General features: G+C 38.1%; 1 protein-coding gene across 4 annotated transcripts in view; it reads left to right on the top strand.

Annotated features, from left to right (window-relative positions):
* Window positions 1-18790, top strand: part of NFKB1 (nuclear factor kappa B subunit 1) — a 56712-nt gene that overhangs the window by 9553 nt on the left and 28369 nt on the right. For 2 of the 4 annotated variants that reach the window (XM_021283046.2, XM_065062825.1), the window contains exons 2-5: window positions 3740-3786; window positions 4899-4983; window positions 12372-12412; window positions 14601-14699. In XM_021283046.2, coding sequence (XP_021138721.2) covers window positions 3748-3786; window positions 4899-4983; window positions 12372-12412; window positions 14601-14699 — 264 coding nt within the window. In that variant the 5' untranslated portion in view covers window positions 3740-3747. Of the gene's footprint in view, window positions 1-134; window positions 2028-3739; window positions 3787-4898; window positions 4984-12371; window positions 12413-14600; window positions 14700-18790 lie in introns of those variants that run through there. The other 2 variants (XM_065062827.1, XM_065062828.1) reach the window with 2 other exon arrangements.

Here is an 18790-nt window from a genome sequence, read left to right as displayed (position 1 = left end):
TTATTAAGGAGGAGTAGTAATACAAAGTGACTGCCATTATGTTCTCTTGATGCAACCCCATCATCTTCCGTATATTTTTATGTATATATAGATATATATAAAATCCTAGGTTTCTTCTTTTTCTCATTATTTTAACCTTTTTTTACAATGGCAGCTGACCTGCTGTGGGGAGAAAGGAATACTGCATGCATATGCACATGCATACACAGTCCCTCAGGAGGCACCGCTGTGTGGTTTTGGACAAGTTTAGCTGGATTTAGCGTTTTCCCATTGCACTAGGATCTAAATGACATTCCTTCACCCACCTTTGGATTTTCACACTAAAAATTAGTGCGAGTTGAAATGTTTAGTTTCCTGTGCCCTAGTAGCTGAAAGACTTCAGATGATCTCCAGGGTGGAGACTGTCATGGTTCATTGTGGTCTGCAGGTGTAGGGATATTTTTTATTGTAGGTGCATGTTTGCAGTACAGTTTGTGGGCATCAGAGGTTATGTGGGGAGCGGGCATATATGGTAACGTGAACTGCCACAAAGCAATTTTAATCCCAGTCATCTTCAAATGAAAGAGGGGTGGTTTTCACCTGACTTCTCTAAGATGCATATAGCAGTAAATATAGCTTGGATAAAAGCAATCTCTGCCCCAAAATACAGCTCATGTGAGGAGAAAATGAGCAAAGATACTCTGGTGGATGTTAATCTTACCACTTAATGCACGTACAGTAGATGTTTAGAAACTGAAGCATTAAGGGAAGAGGCTGATTAAAAGCCATGCAATTAATGCTAGGGCCTGTTTTTCTACAAGTGTCTTTTTGGTTTTTAGTCATGTTATTGACTCCCTGGATTTGCTCCAGTTTTCTTGTAAGAAGAGGAAGCTTCGGGATTTGTTAAATAAATAAATCCCAAGCGAACCGATTTTAGAGTCATGGCTCTTGGAACATTTTTGTCATTTGTTTGTCTTTGAAAGAGGACAAAACCTATAGTGAAACTGAGAATGTTTTCAGTCATTTAGAGGGGTCATTTTAAACTGCTGGGTTAATTTTTGTCTAGGCCCTGAAAAGGCAATCAGGTGTCCGTTTACATACACAAAGGCATATGTTTGCACATCTAAATCATCGTGTGTTCATAATAAACTGGTTTAGCATTCAGTCCAGAGAGAATATCTTTAACCTCTCGTCCAAACCCTGCAGCTGACTGTTGAACACAAAAGATCTCAAGCAAGAGACACCTATGCTTTTGGTGTGAGAAAGTTTGTGCTTAATACCTGGTTAGAAACTCCTAAGTATACACCTACAGCAGGGCAGTATGTGGGTAACTACCTTGCTGCTTCCAAGTATAATGTTTATCTTTAATAGTTGCTGTTTGCTCTCATGACATTGTTCATTGCATCAGCCAAAAAGCCAGAAATGAGCATTTTGATCAGGTGAAATTGAAGGACTGATTCAGATAGACATAGGTTTTATTTCTGTGTCTAAATTTTATATCAAAGTACCTTAAATGAAAAGTTTTCAGAAATTCTGCCTCTGTGGTATTTTTCCACTTTGTTGAATTCGTGTATTGTAGAACTGCAAATGTGACTGCAGAATTGTAACTGTGACCAGCAAGTGGAGCAGGTGCCCTTCTCCTAGGGAGTTCTGCTGGAGTGAGTGTAATGCTGTCTGAGAAACCAGAACAGGACAAAGACAATAGAACATGCTGTTAAATTTATCCTATTAGGCTTACAGAAGAAGCTGTGAGATGCTTTGTTTGGAAGTTTTGCATTAAGTATACATTTAGCAAACATGCAAGTGGGCAGATGCTAGTCATATTAGCTCCTCAGAACTTTTTATTCTGAACAAGCATACTTACTGTGTTTTTTTGAGTACTTTAGGTATTTTGGAACAGAGTTTTGCAATATGTGACTCATGAAATAGTAAGTGATTAAATAGGAGAGCTCACAAACCAAGACTTTTAGAACCAGTTTTTATTCTGTTTGTGCAGAAGAAATCTGGCATTTGCACTCACACTTCTGTGATCAGGCTGCATCAGCAGGGTGGGTATTTTCTGACGCTTCCTAAAATCTGTTGGCAATTGAAGTCTTCGGATTGTTTTCTGTAATATCTACAACTTTAACTGGGAAGTGTTTGCCAAAAACTAAATTACAGTTATTTCAGTGATGTCAATAACTTGTCAATTGGTGGTGGGGGTTATATTCTTTCTGAGGAATGGAGTGTCAAATAAAAACATCTACTAAAGTTTGTTGTGTGCTGAAGGTTTTGTTATGCCTTGTATGTTGACTTTTTCCTTAAAGGTTGGTAATAACAACAGAATGCTTTGGAGAATGTGCCTGGGAGATAATGTGATTGACTAATATTTTTTATATAGCCGAAATCCTGATGTATTAGGTGATGAAGTACAGCATGGGTTTCTGTGGCTGCCTGTTACTTCTGTTATTCTTTTTCGGCTGAAAACTTAAGAGCAGTTATTTGATATGTGCTCAAATACTACAAATAATATTACCCATTAAATTTTTCTCTTGAAAATTAAATTACAAACAGATGAGTTCTTTTATTTTCTAGGTTATGAATAATTTTATCCTCAGGGACTTCTTTTTCTGGTAAATCAGGTGGATGTGTCTCCTATTTCTCCACTTAAAATTTGCTTTCATTTTCTGCTTGTGTGGGATGGGTGGCTATATGTTGTCTTTGGAGCTTGTTAACAAGCTGAGTTGCACCTCCATCAAATCGAAGTACCCAAGTATTGCAATTTCTTTCTGATATTTTCCTTTCTAGTTCCTGTAGAATGTAGATGGTGATTCAGTTTTCCTCTGCTGGTTTACTGGTCACTTCTCACTTTTTCATAGGGCAGGAGGTTTTTGCAGTTCACTTTGCTTTGCTGGAAAACATTGTTCATGGTCAGTGTGGTAGAACACGAGGGCTGGTGACATGTCTCTATCTTCTATTAGCTATTAACCTTATTTAGAGTGTCTGCTTTCATGCAGACATGACTGTCTTGAAATATTCACTAGTTAGTTTCAGATATTCTCTTGGAGAGAAATTGTAATTTTTTTGAAGAGTAGACCTGTTGACTTGCTACTGGCGCAAAGAAAACTAAGCCAGGCTAAACTTTCCCAGTGTCCAGTATTTACATGTAGACAGTGAGAGATCCGGGTGTGGTAGTTTGTACATCCATAACTGCCACTGTCAGCACTCAGCTGTTGTGGGTGCAAAGCACTTGTGGACCTCTGGGAATAAAGGTGTCCAAAATTAGTCAATGCTTGACTGTTTTTACTTAAAGAAAAAGTATTGGATGTTCTTTCTAAGGCATCTTTTTCTTGCATTTAGTAATAACTTCCCAAGAAAACCATCAGGCATACATGAATGTTCAGAAGTCTTTTTATTGTCTAAAAATGCGGAGTCCTGTTTTTGCTAAACTATGATAATTAATTATGCCTAAACTCTAATGGCAGAATAGTCAGAGCAAAGCCAGAAACAAATGGATTGCAGATTTTAATAAATTTTTACTTAAAGACTTTGACTGTAATTTTTATAGTAGTTGCTTGGGAGCAGACAATGGAAAATCGTAGCTGTAGCCTGCCGCTTGCAGATACTGAGGAATTTTAAGGGTGTTTTAGAAATCATTAACATTATGATTAAAATAAGAAGGGTCAGAGTTAGGACTCAGAACTCTAACATTTTTCAAGTTTCTCTATTGATACACATTTAAAAACAAAAGAGTGTTCTGATCATGCTTTTTGTGTTTCAGGACTTAAAATGGCAGGAGAAGATTCCTATATTATGTCCGATCCCCAGGTAAGTGGATTTGTGTGTTTTCAATATCCTGGTATTGTCTCCTAGCTCTCTGTTTTGTCTTCCTCTCATGTTGTCCGGTCATTTCCTAGACTTGACAACACAGATATAAAAGCATTCCAGCTATTGGCAGAAATCAGGTTTGGGGAAATCTAGGGTTATTTTTTCTCAAAGGTATCTTCTGTGTGACCTGTATATTGCCTTGCTGCTGGAGAAATAGCTGAGTGAAAAGGAAAGCTAGGCCAAAGAAGCAATTGAAAAAATACTCATTTTTCTGCCCTGAAATTTCTTCTGTCATAGACATTGGACTTTATCTGCAAATAAAGCCCCTTATACCTTAAAAGGCCAATTTGTAAGATTTTTTGGTGAAATTTGTGTTAACATTGATGACTAAAGTGTTCCTTCACTCATACAGATCAGTAGGCCTAGTTCTTCAGAAGCTCTTCCTGATTTCATTAGGTCATTTTATGATTCATTTGAATTATGAGACTTGCACTCAAGTGAAAAGTTTGAGTGAAGAACAGATTATTTCTGCTTGCCTTAATTTCAAAAAATAAACTATATAATCCTTTATGCTTGCTCCACTTTGGAAGAAGATATATTTATACCTAATAATAATTACAGTGAGTTAAGACATGTCAGTGTGTTAAAAAAAAATTAAACTTTAACCTGGGTATACTGTTTTCTCGCATTAGAGCTTATAAACATATTAAATAAAGGATGTAGTCTGGTGAGGTTTAATCACAGGAGTGCAAATGAAAACTCATAGGCTCCCAGCAAGGCTTTGGGCAAGACAGCTAGGGTCAGATTTTCAGAACTGACCATCTAAGCAATTTCAAATGTATAATTGTTAGTGCATATAGGCAAAATGTGTGCTTAGAAACTGTGCTGAGCTCAGTGCAGTCTCATGATACTGCTGGAACTTGGTCATTACGATCAGCTTTGCTTGCACTGCTGCTGCCAGCAAAAATAAAAGAGGTATAAAACATTTACGTACTGCACTGGGGTGTTAGCAGTCTCAATATTTGCAGAGAACTTTGAGATTCTCTGCTTATAGATGCTTTATGAAATTACATATATATGTAGTAATGAAGAGTATATTTCTTTCAATACAGATGTTTACAATGGATCAGTTCATGGGAATGAATGCGTTATTCAATAATACAAATTACATCACTTCAGACTTACCACTACGAACAGGTAAGAACTGTTGCTCTTTGATTGTGCTATTGTCCTCCTATTTCTTCCAGTTTGTTTTTTTGTGAAGTTATTTTCAGAAGCTTTTTGGTTTACACTCTTGTATTTCATAATACTGGATCCCAAAGTTGCCAACTAGACTTTTTATGACCCCCTTATGCATCTCTTTCTTACCTTCATGAAACTTAAAACAGTGAGGCAAATCTGATTTTCTTTGGGCTTGTACAGAAACTGAAAGTTTCTGTTAGTTAAATGGTTTGAGTGACCGAAGAGCTTTGAGTGACATGTTTTTATAAATTATTTTGTTGTTTTTTTTTTCTAAATTTGCATCTGCAATGACCTACATGTTTGTACTGCCAGTTTTCAGGGTGCAACATGTACTTTTTTTTCTTCTGAATGGTGTTTCAGTTGTAATAACTCTTAAGGTGCTTGTTTTTCACTAATAAAATACAGAGTATATTCAACTTCCTGTATCATTCAAATCTGTTTTTCCTTCTTGGTGACTTCTCTGTTTCCTGTAAAGCAACAGTCTGGTATTAAAAGAACCTGACAATTTCCTGAATAATAACACTAGTTTGAAAGCTCAGAATAAAATTTTGCAACCAACCACTGAAAATAAGCAAATAGTATTCTGCGAAAGTCTGATATGCACTTCTTCCAGTATGGTTCCAGCACAGGAATATCAAATAGCAGCATGTTGTATCTCAGCCAGGATTAGCTACTTGATGAACCTTGGCTTGGTTTTGCTTGTGAAATTTTTTTGTGTTACTTCTTGCTTGAATTTGGAAAACTCTGTTTCATCTGCTTAGTTTATTAGAATAGCTGATATGAAAAGAGAAAGAAAATAAAAATGTATATAAGCACATATATCTCAAATAATGTATCTCCAATGAGCTATTAATGTCTTTTAACATGACAACTTCCTGCTGTTGATCTGTTTGTTGTATCAGGATGTAGTTGGTATCTTCTGTATTGCAGATTGCTTTCTTTTGTTGAAAATGCAAATTGCTTTTGTTTGAAATATTTTATACACTTGGCAGCAGTGAAGGTTTGAAGGGTAAAATTAAATAATCAATTAACTTTTTACTTCATAGGTAAAGTTCTACCCTAAAGTAACAATAAATGATGATTTAAAAATAAAAATTAAGGCGTGCTTACTGTTTCAGTGTTTCCTGATTTAAACCATACTTCAGGTTTCTTGACTGAATAGTAGTGAGGAAGGATGAAGAAATACATATGGTACAGATAATTTTGTTTCAAGATAAAATGTTCTGATGAGCAAAGCTCTTGACAAATATGAACAAACATCCAACAAATTAATGTTGCAATCGTTTGTTTGCAGTGTGTTTTTTATCAAGACATAAAATTTTCAGTAATATTCATCTGTTTAGGATTAAAGGGCTTGTCCATTTTATACCAAGGGTTTTTTTCACTGTTCTCAGAGTTTCTGTGGAACAAATAAGGTTGTTGGAATTTTGATTTTCCTGTGATGATCTCTCTTACACATAACTTTTAAGCTTATTCTGTACTCCTTGTAGAAGACTCATTCCATACAAATTATTCAGATAGATATCTGGAAATCCATTTTATATATGTCCTGTCTAAACTAGAAAACAGCTGTGTTTAAAATTGTGTTGGGAAAGTCAAGAATTCACTGAGTTCTGAAGTCGCAGAAAACTCACGCTCTATCCTTAATTTGCAAAATTGGTTAGAAAAGACCTTTTTTTAAATGGCACTGCTCTTGTTGACAGCTGCATTATAGGTAGCAAGTTCCCTGTGTACAAAACAGGATTTGATAAAGGATCATGGATTTCAGGTATCACAAACAAGAAGTTAATAATAAGTTTTAGAAAAAGTTGATCATTTCAATGCCATCTGATGATGCCATAGTGGTTTTGTTTCTTGGGTAGTATTGCTATAATGCTTAGTTCCTCTCCTGCTTGAAACCAGGATGCATCATTACTGCGGACTAACTCTTCAGCTATAACATAATACAATAATTTGTATATTATGCTTTAATTGTTTCAAAGCAGGAATTAATAATTTCTTTATAAGCAGCAAGGTCAGTTTAAAATTCTTGCGAGATTTTCCAGAAGTTCTTCCAGCTGAGATACGAAGGGGGCAAAATAAGTGTTCTAAAAAGAACTTGTCTCTAGAACAGTTGGATGATTTAAACAGGAAAACCAAAGACATTATTGTTGCTCATGATTTGGTGTGGTGCCTGTGTCTTCCAACCTGTACGTTTATGAATGCACAATGTCAGATTTACTACATTGGCAGGCAGGTTTAATATATAACTGTGGATTGCCATATCACGCCAGCATAGTGAATCAAGAAATAGCTGGGGAATTTGGGGACTTCCTGATGATAGATGTTCTGCTGTGTTGTTAATATTTACAGTAATAGTAGAAAACCTTTGAGATGTTGGGGCAAGGATTTTCTCAATATAGTTGTTGGTGTCTTTGCTCGCTTCTTTTTTTGTCTCACATATGTCAGTTTTAAGTAAGAATTAGGCATGGAATTGGGTAGAACTCTGAGCAAAATGTTTTATAATTTTGGGTGTTTCTTACTTCCTCTTGATTATACAAGGCCATCTACAGCCGTGTAACGTAGCAATCTGTGTGCCAGTTCGTGATGGTTTTGGGAACTGTTATTGGTTTGTTTTTTAGGGGCTCTGGTCCAACTATCTGTTGGTGTTGAGGTGTCGTTTTTTTCTTGCAGTCAGGCTAAACCTGTAAAGTTGAAGCAGGGCCATCAGCAGCTGAACAGTATTGCCTGGAGGCTGCTAGAATTACAGTTTTCTGTTATTTCTTTAACCTCCTCTGCCAACCCTCTGTGATGCGTGCTGTTGAGGTGAGGTGGGCATAGAGGGAAAAAGAAGTCACTTACAAAAATCTAAATTTCATTTTTTATTAGAGAGGTGATTTTAGGAAGAGATTCAAGGACACTTGACCATCACCAAAAATTAGTTGAGTGTTCATTTTCCATGTCCCATAGCAGTGGCCCTAATCTTCAGAAGCATGAGCAGACATGCATACTGCTTCTGGTGTTTTTTCTAGGTCTTCTGTGCTTGTATTTATAAAAGTGAACAGAGGGATTAGACAGGTTAAGCAAAGCCTGTGTGCTGTTTGCTGTGAGCATCATACTCACATGATACACTGCAGAGTCAAGATACAGGGGAGTGTTCCTGTGCAGGTGAACCCCTGAGGGGAAGGACATACAAATGCTATGATGGGCCTTTAGGAAGGATATGACTCTAGATCTAGAGTCTGAGCTTTTAGGTGCAAGGTGCCACTGTCAGGATGGACACAAGAGGGATGGTGTTAGATTTTACAATCAAAACCTCGAGGCTATGACTATTTTCATCCATGTCCACAAAACAAACCAGCACACAGTTACAAGAGTGAGATGCCTGCTTTGGGGGACCCACTAACAGAGAGGAGGTGAGAGAGGGACTTGACCACAGCTGGTTGCAGATTAAATTGAATGGTACGAGGTAAACAGTTAGATAAAGGACCCCACCAGTCCTGTGGTGCTGCCAGGCTTGCAGGGATATCCCACCAACCTCACAGGCCCTTTTGTTCTTGACTTTGCTGTGATGGGAAGAAGGAACCAAGGGGAAGACTAAGATGAGTGCTCCTTTGGGAAGTGTGCGTGCAGGGTGATGCCTGTCAAGTGGAAGAAAGAATGTTAAGTGGTGGGAGTGTCAAGATGCAGGAGGGCCTCTGACTCAGGCAGGAAGGAAAGTGAAGAAATGTAGCCGTTGAAGAAGACGTGGGGAAGTGGGACTATGACTCAGGCTAGAGAGGAGGCAGTGGGATGCGAGTAGGTCTGTGGCAACTGAGGCAAGAAGACAGAAAAGGAAGCACTGAAGCATAGCCAGGATGTGACACGCTGCACCAAATCCCTTCCAGGCTGGAGGACTGCGTGTCTTAGTTGCAGTTTTCAGCCCTCCTGACTACAGCAGTGCCATGGAAATCAAAGAGGAGGGCTCATGTCAAAACTTGGCTCTTGGCAACTGTGAGACTCATGCCAGTGTAGAGGCCAGCTCCATGATTCTATGCTGCTTGAGCCTCTCTGCAGGGAAAAAGCAGAATTTTTGCTATGCATTAAGTAGCATTCCTTCTTGTGATTGTGTAACACTTAAAAGGAGGTTGCTCATTAAACAAGAACTTGAAGCAAGCAATTTTCCAGCCTAGCACAGAGGTATAAAAGATTGTCACAAATCTCATCATTATTAGTTCCTTTTGCAAGGTGTGCATCTTCAGGTTCCTGCTGTCTGCGTAGACCAGACATGCCTACTAATAGAAATAGAATATTAAAAACTTCCTGGTGCAAAACACTAAACATCTTTTCTATTCCCCCTGAGAAAGGATGAGAGAGAGAAAGAAGGAACCACACATAACCAGTGTTAGGCTGTCTGTCTAATGTACTTCTGAATATTCAGAGTTTAGTGAAGACAACTGTATGAGACCTTTCACTAAGTAAAAATCCTTTTTATAGTCAAAATAAGACACCATTTGTGCTTGGAAGTTACCTTGAATATTGCTGCTTTGTTTTTAAGTAGACTTGCATTAGAGTGCCTTCTCTGTACTGTTAGTTGGATCTGTTTCAGATGCTATACTAGAGAATTACTTAGTCATTGTAAAAAAGAAAACGTTTAGTCACAAACCCCAAATTTTTTGCAAATTTTTATGTTAAAATACGTTAGTACATGATTTATGTAATCTGGATTAATCATAACAGGCATGTAATTTGCCTTTGTACATTTACACTACACCTTTTTTGCACTTTCAGAGTATTAGTATGTGAGCGGTTTTTTTGTATTAGTATATTTGTATGCTTTTAATAAACTTTTTTCCCAAGGGGGCATAAGAATCACAGTCCTAAGTTTTCCATTTTCTTTCATTTTCTCAAGGGCCATGCAAGGTAAAACATTTCAGCAGTATGAAGTGTTCCCCCTGAGCTTTCCAATATGCCAATATAGTGTATCTTCCTCTTTTGGGAGTTTGAATTTCCTTATGCTGAGGAAAAGTTGGAACCTGCTGCATCCTGGGGGACTGCTGGAGCCACTTAGCTGTTGAATAAAAGAGAACTTCCTTTTCTGGCTAATGTTTAAGAGAAAGCAATGGTATTTTGTGCCTATATTAACCCAGTGTATATGCCTTGAAAATGAATTCCTAAGGGGAGAACAGCCAAAGAAAATTGCTTGGCAGATCCTGCCCTAGAGGCTTCATTGGAAGTTGGAACTACACAGTTGTATTTTAGGTGCGTTATTTCTGCCAGTGCCCAGAAGATATACAAGGCCTCTGGATCATTAAAATATAAAATGTTAGGTGCCTAAAGCACGAGTCGGGTTAGAGGTCTGTGAACAAAAATCTTAAATTTAAGTGCTGACCTAATGCTTAAACCCAACTCGCCTCATCTTGACTCTGTATTACAGACAAAAACTGAAAAATAAAACCACACCAAAGCTCAATATTGTTCTATGTCTGTTAAAGTTTCTGAAGTCCAAACTGTTTTTCATGCTTTCTAATGTAAGTTGATGTGTATATGATCTCGGGGACACTGTTTCGCATGACTTCAAGATTTTAATTGTAGCAGTGTTTACTTGTTCACAGGAAGAGTGTTGGACTTGGGAAATAGATGAACTTTATATGTGAAATTGCTGTGACTGATGTGCAATATAACTTTGGCTTGAAGGTCATTCAGTCGCTGAGTCAGCCAACTTCAACAGCAAAATACTAGTTTCATCTATTAGCATATTGATCAAAACTTTCCTTTTAAGAGAACCCTGTTCAGTTAAGACCTGTGCTGAGTAAAGGCACAAAGGTCTTGTTTTATTAAAGGAGGAGCTGAGAAGGATGTGTGTAGTCATCCCACAAACTATAAATTAATGAATCCTCTGCCATTTTTAATCATCAGTGTACATCAGACCTATTAGCAAGTGAAAGTTGATGCAAGTATGTAGTTCTGTGCCGAAGCCAAGTACTACCTAGTGGAGGTAGCTGGGTGGTGTGGCACTTGCAGATGGTGCAGTTGTGCCAAGGCAGGTCATACCTGCAGGTTGGCAGGGCACGATGTGTTTTACATGCTTGCAGGCTCTGCCACATAGCTGTGGCTTGTCTGCTTTGAAGGTTTCATGTGTCCCAATGAACTCGTTTGATTCCTTAGCTTTAATACCTTTAATAGAGTATAAGAGATGATACGTAATTCCAACAGGAATGTAGCTGCCAAAATATTGTGTAAGTATTCACAGCGAAACCGTCATTTGGGAACTGCTTTGATAACAATTGAGTTTTTAGCATTGAAATCTGAATCTTGTTCTCTGCTTAGCAAGAGGTAGATAAGAAATCATGCCTCTCGGAACTGTCATTTTCAGACCCAGGACGGCCTTGCGTTTTAGTAGGTATTTCACAGCCATCCACTGAGGGAGCATTCCTTCTCAATGTAAACAATCTAAACAGAGTTGGAACTAAGCTTTGATTAGGTGACAGATTCTTAACTCGGGTGGCACAGAGTTTTCATTGGATTTAGGGCCTGCTCAAAGGCTAGTTAAACTGGTGAATTTTGAATGGGGTTTATGATATGGAAGTTAGTCACTGTTGAGGGAGTGGTGCAAGACTAGAAGTTGTTTAAGGAAGCCTTTGAAAGACACAAATAGAATTTTAGTAGAACATAATCCTGTGTATTGGCATCATGCTCAAAGATGGATCTCATTATGGAGTCTGCATCTCTCGTCAAATAGTGTGTTCAGTGTTTCCAGAGGCACAGCAGAACAGTATATTTTAAAGTGTATCTGAAATTATTAAAATAATGTAAATTGTTTAGTCTCCTCAATTACAGGGTGTTTTTTTAAAGCAGTTATGACTGTTAGGGCATGTTGAGACAGCTTAAATTCCTCCTATATTCCCATACCTCACAGCTTCCCATTGGCTGTCTCTAGACCTTCAAAAGAACCTATTCAGTAGAAAGCCCTAGAGCCAAAAGCTTGTGAATATAGTCTTTAGAGCCCAAGGGGTTTAAATACAAAAGTTAACCTTAGCTCAGGAGGCCAAACTGCTTGTCAGTGGCAAGGAGAGGATCCTGATTACTCACCCTTGAGAGTTTTAACTGAGTGATCAGAATTGCCCATTTAGGCGCTCTGAGCTAAAATTAACTTTTCTGTGTTAATCCTTCCCTTCTTACTCCACTGGTCTTACAAAACATTTGAAATTACACACTACCATGTGATCAAATTATTTCTTTAAATTGAAGTTCTGAAGATGCTTAGGTGCTTTCAAAAATTTTGTCTCAAAACATTCAAGGACATCAGTTTTACTCCTTCAACTTACCTGTGATAGTAATAGAAATAAATCTTTTATTTTTACTTTTTTTTTCTTTTATGTTAGCAGATGGACCCTATCTTCAAATCATAGAACAGCCAAAACAGGTAAGAACACTACATTTTGAAAATCTTTAAGTTAGCTATGTCACTTTGCTCAGCTTTGAATAAAATTATGACTTAAGATTAGAAAAAAAGCGTGTTGAAGCGGTTGAACTCTCATAACAACTGTGGCACTTAACCATGAGCAGTTTTTCCTCTCTCTTTTGTCGTAAAATCATTTCCTGTTTTGTTCGGTTTTCATCTTTGTGCCTCTCTGGAAGTGTCATAAGACAAAAAAAAAACAAAACACTGAGGGTTTTAAAAAAATGTCTTGCTAAGTATAGACTCTTCATCTTAGAAGTGACTCTTACAGTACCCCCAGTGTTTTGAAACATAAATGGCTAGACCAAACATGGAAGACTTTTAGAATTTGTTTCATGTTTCTTAAAACATATGAAAGAATAAAAACATTTTATTCTGTTCTCAAGTTACAGAAACTTTTGACTTGTGTGTTGTCATCGTTAAGAAATTCTGTTGTCCGTTGACATTCCTTTCATCATGTTGGCTGTTTTGAATAACCCAAGAAAAATGAAGATAAATGCTTGAATGTAGATTTTTTTTGTGTGTGTGACTCTGTAACAAACACTCACTTATGCTTGTCTGACAGTACAAGAGTCATTCCAATGCACTGGTTAGTTTTCATGCAACTGTGTACAGAGTAATTGCTGGGTAAAGATAGCCCTAAAGAATGCCAGGCATTGTTCCCTTTAGCTGGTGGCATCAGCAATCACAAGTATTCCTCCTTAAGCTGGTACAGAATTGGAGACCACTTTCCTGCCTCTCCCAATCAGTTGCATAAAATCCTACCTTAGGGAGCTGTTAAGTAGACAGGGAAAGAGAGTGACCAAAAGCTGTCCCATCCTAGCTTGGTCTTGTGCAGAAGGATGCCACAATCCAGTCTTCCTTGTAGGAGATGGTAGAAAATATTTGTGGGGGAAGGCTGCACAGATGACTTCTGCCTCTGTTGGACCAAAGGCATAGAGGTGAAGACAGACCGAGTCATCTCATGCATCGTGATGCCAGAGGTTGCTTTGCCTTTTGGACAACTTGAGTTCAAGCTTATCATAGCTGTCACACATTTCACTGTAGGAAGGCAAATAAAATACATACTTAAGGATTAATTACATTGTCTGGTCAGTGTCTGAATAAAAGTCAGATTTTTCCACTTGCCTGGAAATCAAGTTTTTAAACTGGAAAGGCTTTAGTAAGATAGGTAGTGAAGCTAATGATTACAGAGCTATTTTTGAGCCATGTTTACCGTCAGCTAGTACAGACTTTTAATTCAGAGTTTTATTAGAAAGAAGCTGAATGATTCCAATGAAGGATATAACACTAAGTGGTGCTGTTAGGACAGACACTGGGAGTCCTTTATAAGATGGGGATTTTGCCAGAAATTGCAGTACTGCGGAGTAGATCTGAAAGTATTTGATGTTGGGAGCCACATGAAATAATACAACTAAGCAGATTTACCAAATACATTTGCTTAAGAGTAGCATCTTTTGTGCCTTATAGATTACCCTGTAAAGGCAACGTTACTTCCTGCAAATAGAAGTGGAATAAATGGACAGCTGTACTCTAGAGTGGCTGCTAATATCTTGCAGTTCCCTAAAGTATATTCAGATACCGATTTAGGTAACTGAAATGAAAACTCAACCGTTCAAAGTCCCCTGAAGCATTTGTGCTGTTTCTGGATTCCACTTGGAGATGCAACTTTCACGTGCCCTGCCCAGAAGGAAGAATAATTTCTGTTTCATCCCTGTTCCTTTCTTTATGATGCTTTGGACTTCCTTGATTATTATTGACTTCAGTTCTCTCTACCTAGCAGCAATTATGGGAGAACGAGTATCTGCTCTTGCATTCTTGAATTTTTATCTTGTTTTTATCTTGTAAATAGATGATCTTGTAAATAGATCTCTGCTTCAAAATAGTTCTACTTACTGAAATAAAAGTTTGGAGTTGCTGCTGTGTGCAAGAGTGAGAATATAACAGTTTCTCCAGGGCTACAGTTCAGTGCTGCCTAGTCAACCAGCACACACAGCATTTCAGGGATGAACAGTTATAACTTTGCTGTTTGTGAGCTGTTTGGGCAAGTCCTGTTTATGTCTGTGTGTGTGCAAGCTTGTGCGTGCGTGTTCTATTTTTTTTAGTTTTGTTTCTAAACAGCTTTCAAGTGTATTTTCCTTTGTTTCCACAGAGGGGGTTTCGTTTTCGATATGTATGCGAAGGCCCTTCACATGGTGGGCTTCCTGGTGCTTCTAGTGAAAAGAACAAAAAGTCATACCCTCAGGTCAAAGTAAGTACAGAAATAATTAATTTTGCAATCTGAATGCAAGTTGCCATATATTTGTGTATAGAACCTTACTGCGTATCAACATAAATTTGTATTAAATTACTCAAGACTGACTGCGTTTCCATCCCAGTTTTAAAAATGTAATTGATTTTGAAAAGGAAGTTGTATTCAGATTTATGGAGTGATTTTGGCACCATATTTAACTGCCAGCAAGTGATCAGTAAGCTTTCCTGCACCCACCACCTCGGTTCCCTCCTGCACACTAATGGAGTTCTTCCTCGAGGTGCAGTTTTAGCATAAAGCAAGGCCTGAGCTTCTTAATTACTCCACTTCTAGCATACTGTAGAGCATCAGTCCAATTACTCCTTCAGTCTAAAATGCTGTTTCCCTAGTTTTCCTTCTTTTTCTGTTCATGTTACTCCTTATCCAATATCTCTAGGATACTCTGTTCTTAAGGATTACTTTAAAGTCAACAGAAATCTCGTTTTAATAGGAGCAACATTATGTTCAGGTGTTGGCTGAACATTTTTTTGTGCTTTTTTCCCTGGAAAAAATTCAAGTATGTTAATCAAAGAAACATTTTATGCTAACGCAATATGAAGATTATAACGGTGGTGATTAATCATTCTAGGATTAGAGAAGAACTGTCTTTGCCATGTTTCTTGTTTCTTGCCTTGTTTCTTGCAGCAAGTTCTTTTTCCATGGAAATAGGCAAAAGATACACTGTGTCCTTTCAGTAATTTTTAACTTAATTCAAGTCCTAGTCTTGTTGTTGCGTTATCTCTTTGAACTATTGCACTAGAGATTGTCTCCTGAGGAGCAGGGTTAATGTGTTTTGATATGGTGTTAGCTCTTACAGTCTCCTTTAGCAGGAGAGAAGGGGAGAGTGGCAAGCAGTCAGCCTCAGCTCTCTCCGCAGCATGCCTGTAGTTCTGCAGTTCTTGAGAAAGGCTGGAGTTTGGAACAGTTGCGTTTCCCTAATGAATCAGTATGAGCATGACTCAATGGAAAATAATGGGCATTGGCTGACATAGCCCAGGGTGTTAGTCTTGTAAACTGAGAAGAGGCTGGGAAAGCTGATATTGTGTAGCCTTACAAAACTCCTGTGAAAAAATTCTAGCCCAGGCAATGATTTACTTACTTTTCCCTTTCCTATTGTGACAGTGATGATGAACTGATGAATGAGATTTCACTAGTATGTTTGGATATAAAATAGTTTATCTCAATTGAGCCAGATCTTTGGACTCCAATTCTATCTGTATTGATAATATTACAGACTATCCTTTATAAAGATGCGATAGGTCACACAATAGCATGACAAGGAGATATGCAATTAGGAGTTATACAGGAAATGGAGTAAACTAGAAACCAAAATGTTCTTTGGCTTTCCATCAAACCTTCTGTTTTCATTGATCATCAGATTTTAATTTTGTCTAAAGCGCACACACACAGACACACACACACACACGTGTCCCTTCCCCTCGCTCCCTCCCTCTCGTCCTGCTGTGTGCATCTGGCTTTTTTCTACTACACATCCCCACATGGCAACACCTGCTGGGAGAGGCTGGCAAGGGAACACAACAAGTAAATTCCTCAAGGCCATTGCTTGTTAGTGCCTGTTCTTGATTCAAGTGGTGCCAGTAAAGACAGAAGTGTTTCACACCTTTTCCTGTAAGTCTCTGCTGTGTTTTGTCAAAGGGTGCTTCACCTTGTCATCACTGAGGTGAGCACAATTGAAGATCGCTGTTTTTTTTTTTAATTGCATTGGGATTTTTTATTTTGTTTCAGGTTGGTGGGTTGTTGGGTTTTTTTATTACTGTTGTGGCAAGGCTTTCACCATAAAACCTCTTTTAGTTGATCACAGTGCTGTGAAAGCTTTGGTTGTAATGTAGAAAGGAGCTTTTGTCATAGATCTTTAAACCTTGGCCGTGGTGTGGTCAGTGCAGTTCACACTGGGACCTCTCTTCTGCTTGGCCAACTCTGAACTGCAAGGTGATGTAACTTACCAGTAGCTACCAGGCAATGTCCTGAAAATTGACATCTTTGGTGCACAAAAATGTATTGCTGTCTCCCTACTCCCTTTTGCAGGATCATGGGTTGACTGGCAAAAGAAAACACATTTATCTGATACGGCCTCTTGCATGATGTGGACTGTCAACCTCTTGGTTTTTGTTTGTTCATTTGTTTTTTTTCTTGTACTTAGTCCCTAACTTGTGCCTCGGCTGGAACACATCAAGATGTATCTTTCATTTAAACACTCGAGTGCTAAAGACTTTGCTGTGTCTCTAAGCAACATGTTTTGGTAGTTAATAACATATTTAACCACCTCTTGTATAGCGTATTAGGAGATGGTGTAGGTCAGGAGTTAGTGTAGTGGTTCTACAATGCCACAGTCTTCACACTTAAGACAAATCTGTGCTGGCCAGTAAAGCAGAATCGATTTAAAACATCTTGTTTTAACAGCACAGTCATAATGAATGGAGTCTGGATAATAGTGGTATTTTTTTATAATGTAAAAAATGGGATTAACTAATCTTTATGTTTTATGGAATTATATCCCTTTGTTTAACCCTGTCTTTGCTAACCCTAATCCTAATATCATGTTCAAAACATCTTATATTTTCAGAGGATTTTATGTAACTTTGTGTCTAGTTATGGAGAGCAGAGAAGTTGTAGATACTGAACATGTGATAATGAAGTTACATTTTATGACAAGTTTTGTGGTTACAGTAGAAAGCTACTTAAAATTCTTCATTTATGTTTCATTTTCATCTGCTCAATGTAAGTAACACAATGCTGGAAAATTTTACTGTCTAGAACAGTTGAAATCAAAGCTCCTGAGCTGAAATTTTTATTCCTAATTGCCTTGGGTTTATGTATTTGAAAAACTGTAAGAAAATCTGCACAGAAAATTTCTACTGGCTTTCTTACATGTTCACCATGTGTGTCGTGGTCTTGCATACTGATGTTACTGTAGGCATATTCATGTTTTACGCTGAAGTACTTGATCCAGTTTTGGGTGTGAAAAGAATTTGCTGAAAATAACAGTGTGAAGGAAATGTCCTGAATTTTCATCTCCTTGGGGGCAAATCTACGTGGGTGGCTGCAAACTCAAGTTGCTCATCCTCTGTGGGCTGGATGTAAATCGGCTCCAGCCCAGAGGCTGAGTAACCAGTTAGTGGGAGGCCTACCCAAGCTACTGAGCACCATCGCTCTGCTGGTGAGTTTGGACGTTGTGCAGTTCAGCTTGCAAATTGAAGCTGTGTACCAGTTAGGAGCGCTGAACCCAGGCACCTGAACAGGAGAACTGCCCATCCAGTTGTGTCCTGGGGCTATGGTACATTATACATCAATTCGGAGATAAGCATTCTTATTGAAATCAGGGGGATTTCAGCATGTGTTTCAAGTTCAGGGTGTAAATTTATAGAAAATTAAGCAAGTTACTTTGTTGATAAGCCTTCTTGGTGAAGAAAGGAGCAGCATATTTGCCTTTTTTTCTCTTGTAAGAATTAAACTGTGGAGTGATATATCGCTGATTACAAGTTAAAAATTCATTGAACAGCTGAATTAAGGAATAGACATGAGACAAGAATAAGCAGACTTTTTATTAAGTCTTTACCCCTCCTAAGCACCTGTACTGACCCAAATTCAGACAAAGCTAAATTTGATGAGATTTATGCCTTTTAGTGCTATGGTTAATTTGGCTGAATATGAGGCACTGGGTCCCTTTAGTTGGGCTCCTAAAGCAGAGCACCTAACTCTATTTTTGACATGAGAGTGTGACCTCACATCCAGAGGATCAGAAGATCTTTCGCTGCCATTGGTTTAAGTTACTTTGCATTGCATATTCTTAGATCTCTAAATGGATATTCAGTTGCCTAAATGTTTCATTCCACATCTGAAATATTTTGTCTTAAACTGGAAACTGAAAAAAACCCAATAATGCTGCCCTGTGTAAATAAACAGTTTGTAAAGAGTGTTGCCTCATCTTTGCGACACTTCTTGGGTGCGTGTATTGAGGCCAGCACTAGTCGCACTCTGACGGTCAGGCAAGATTGGGTATATTGCTATAACAGTGATTAGAAAGAGAAATA

Source organism: Columba livia, chromosome 4 (assembly GCF_036013475.1).
Source record: "Columba livia isolate bColLiv1 breed racing homer chromosome 4, bColLiv1.pat.W.v2, whole genome shotgun sequence".
Classification (NCBI taxonomy): Eukaryota; Metazoa; Chordata; class Aves; order Columbiformes; family Columbidae; genus Columba; species Columba livia.
The sequence above is the reverse complement of the archived record's forward strand: the minus strand, read 5'-3'. Positions and strand labels throughout refer to the sequence as shown.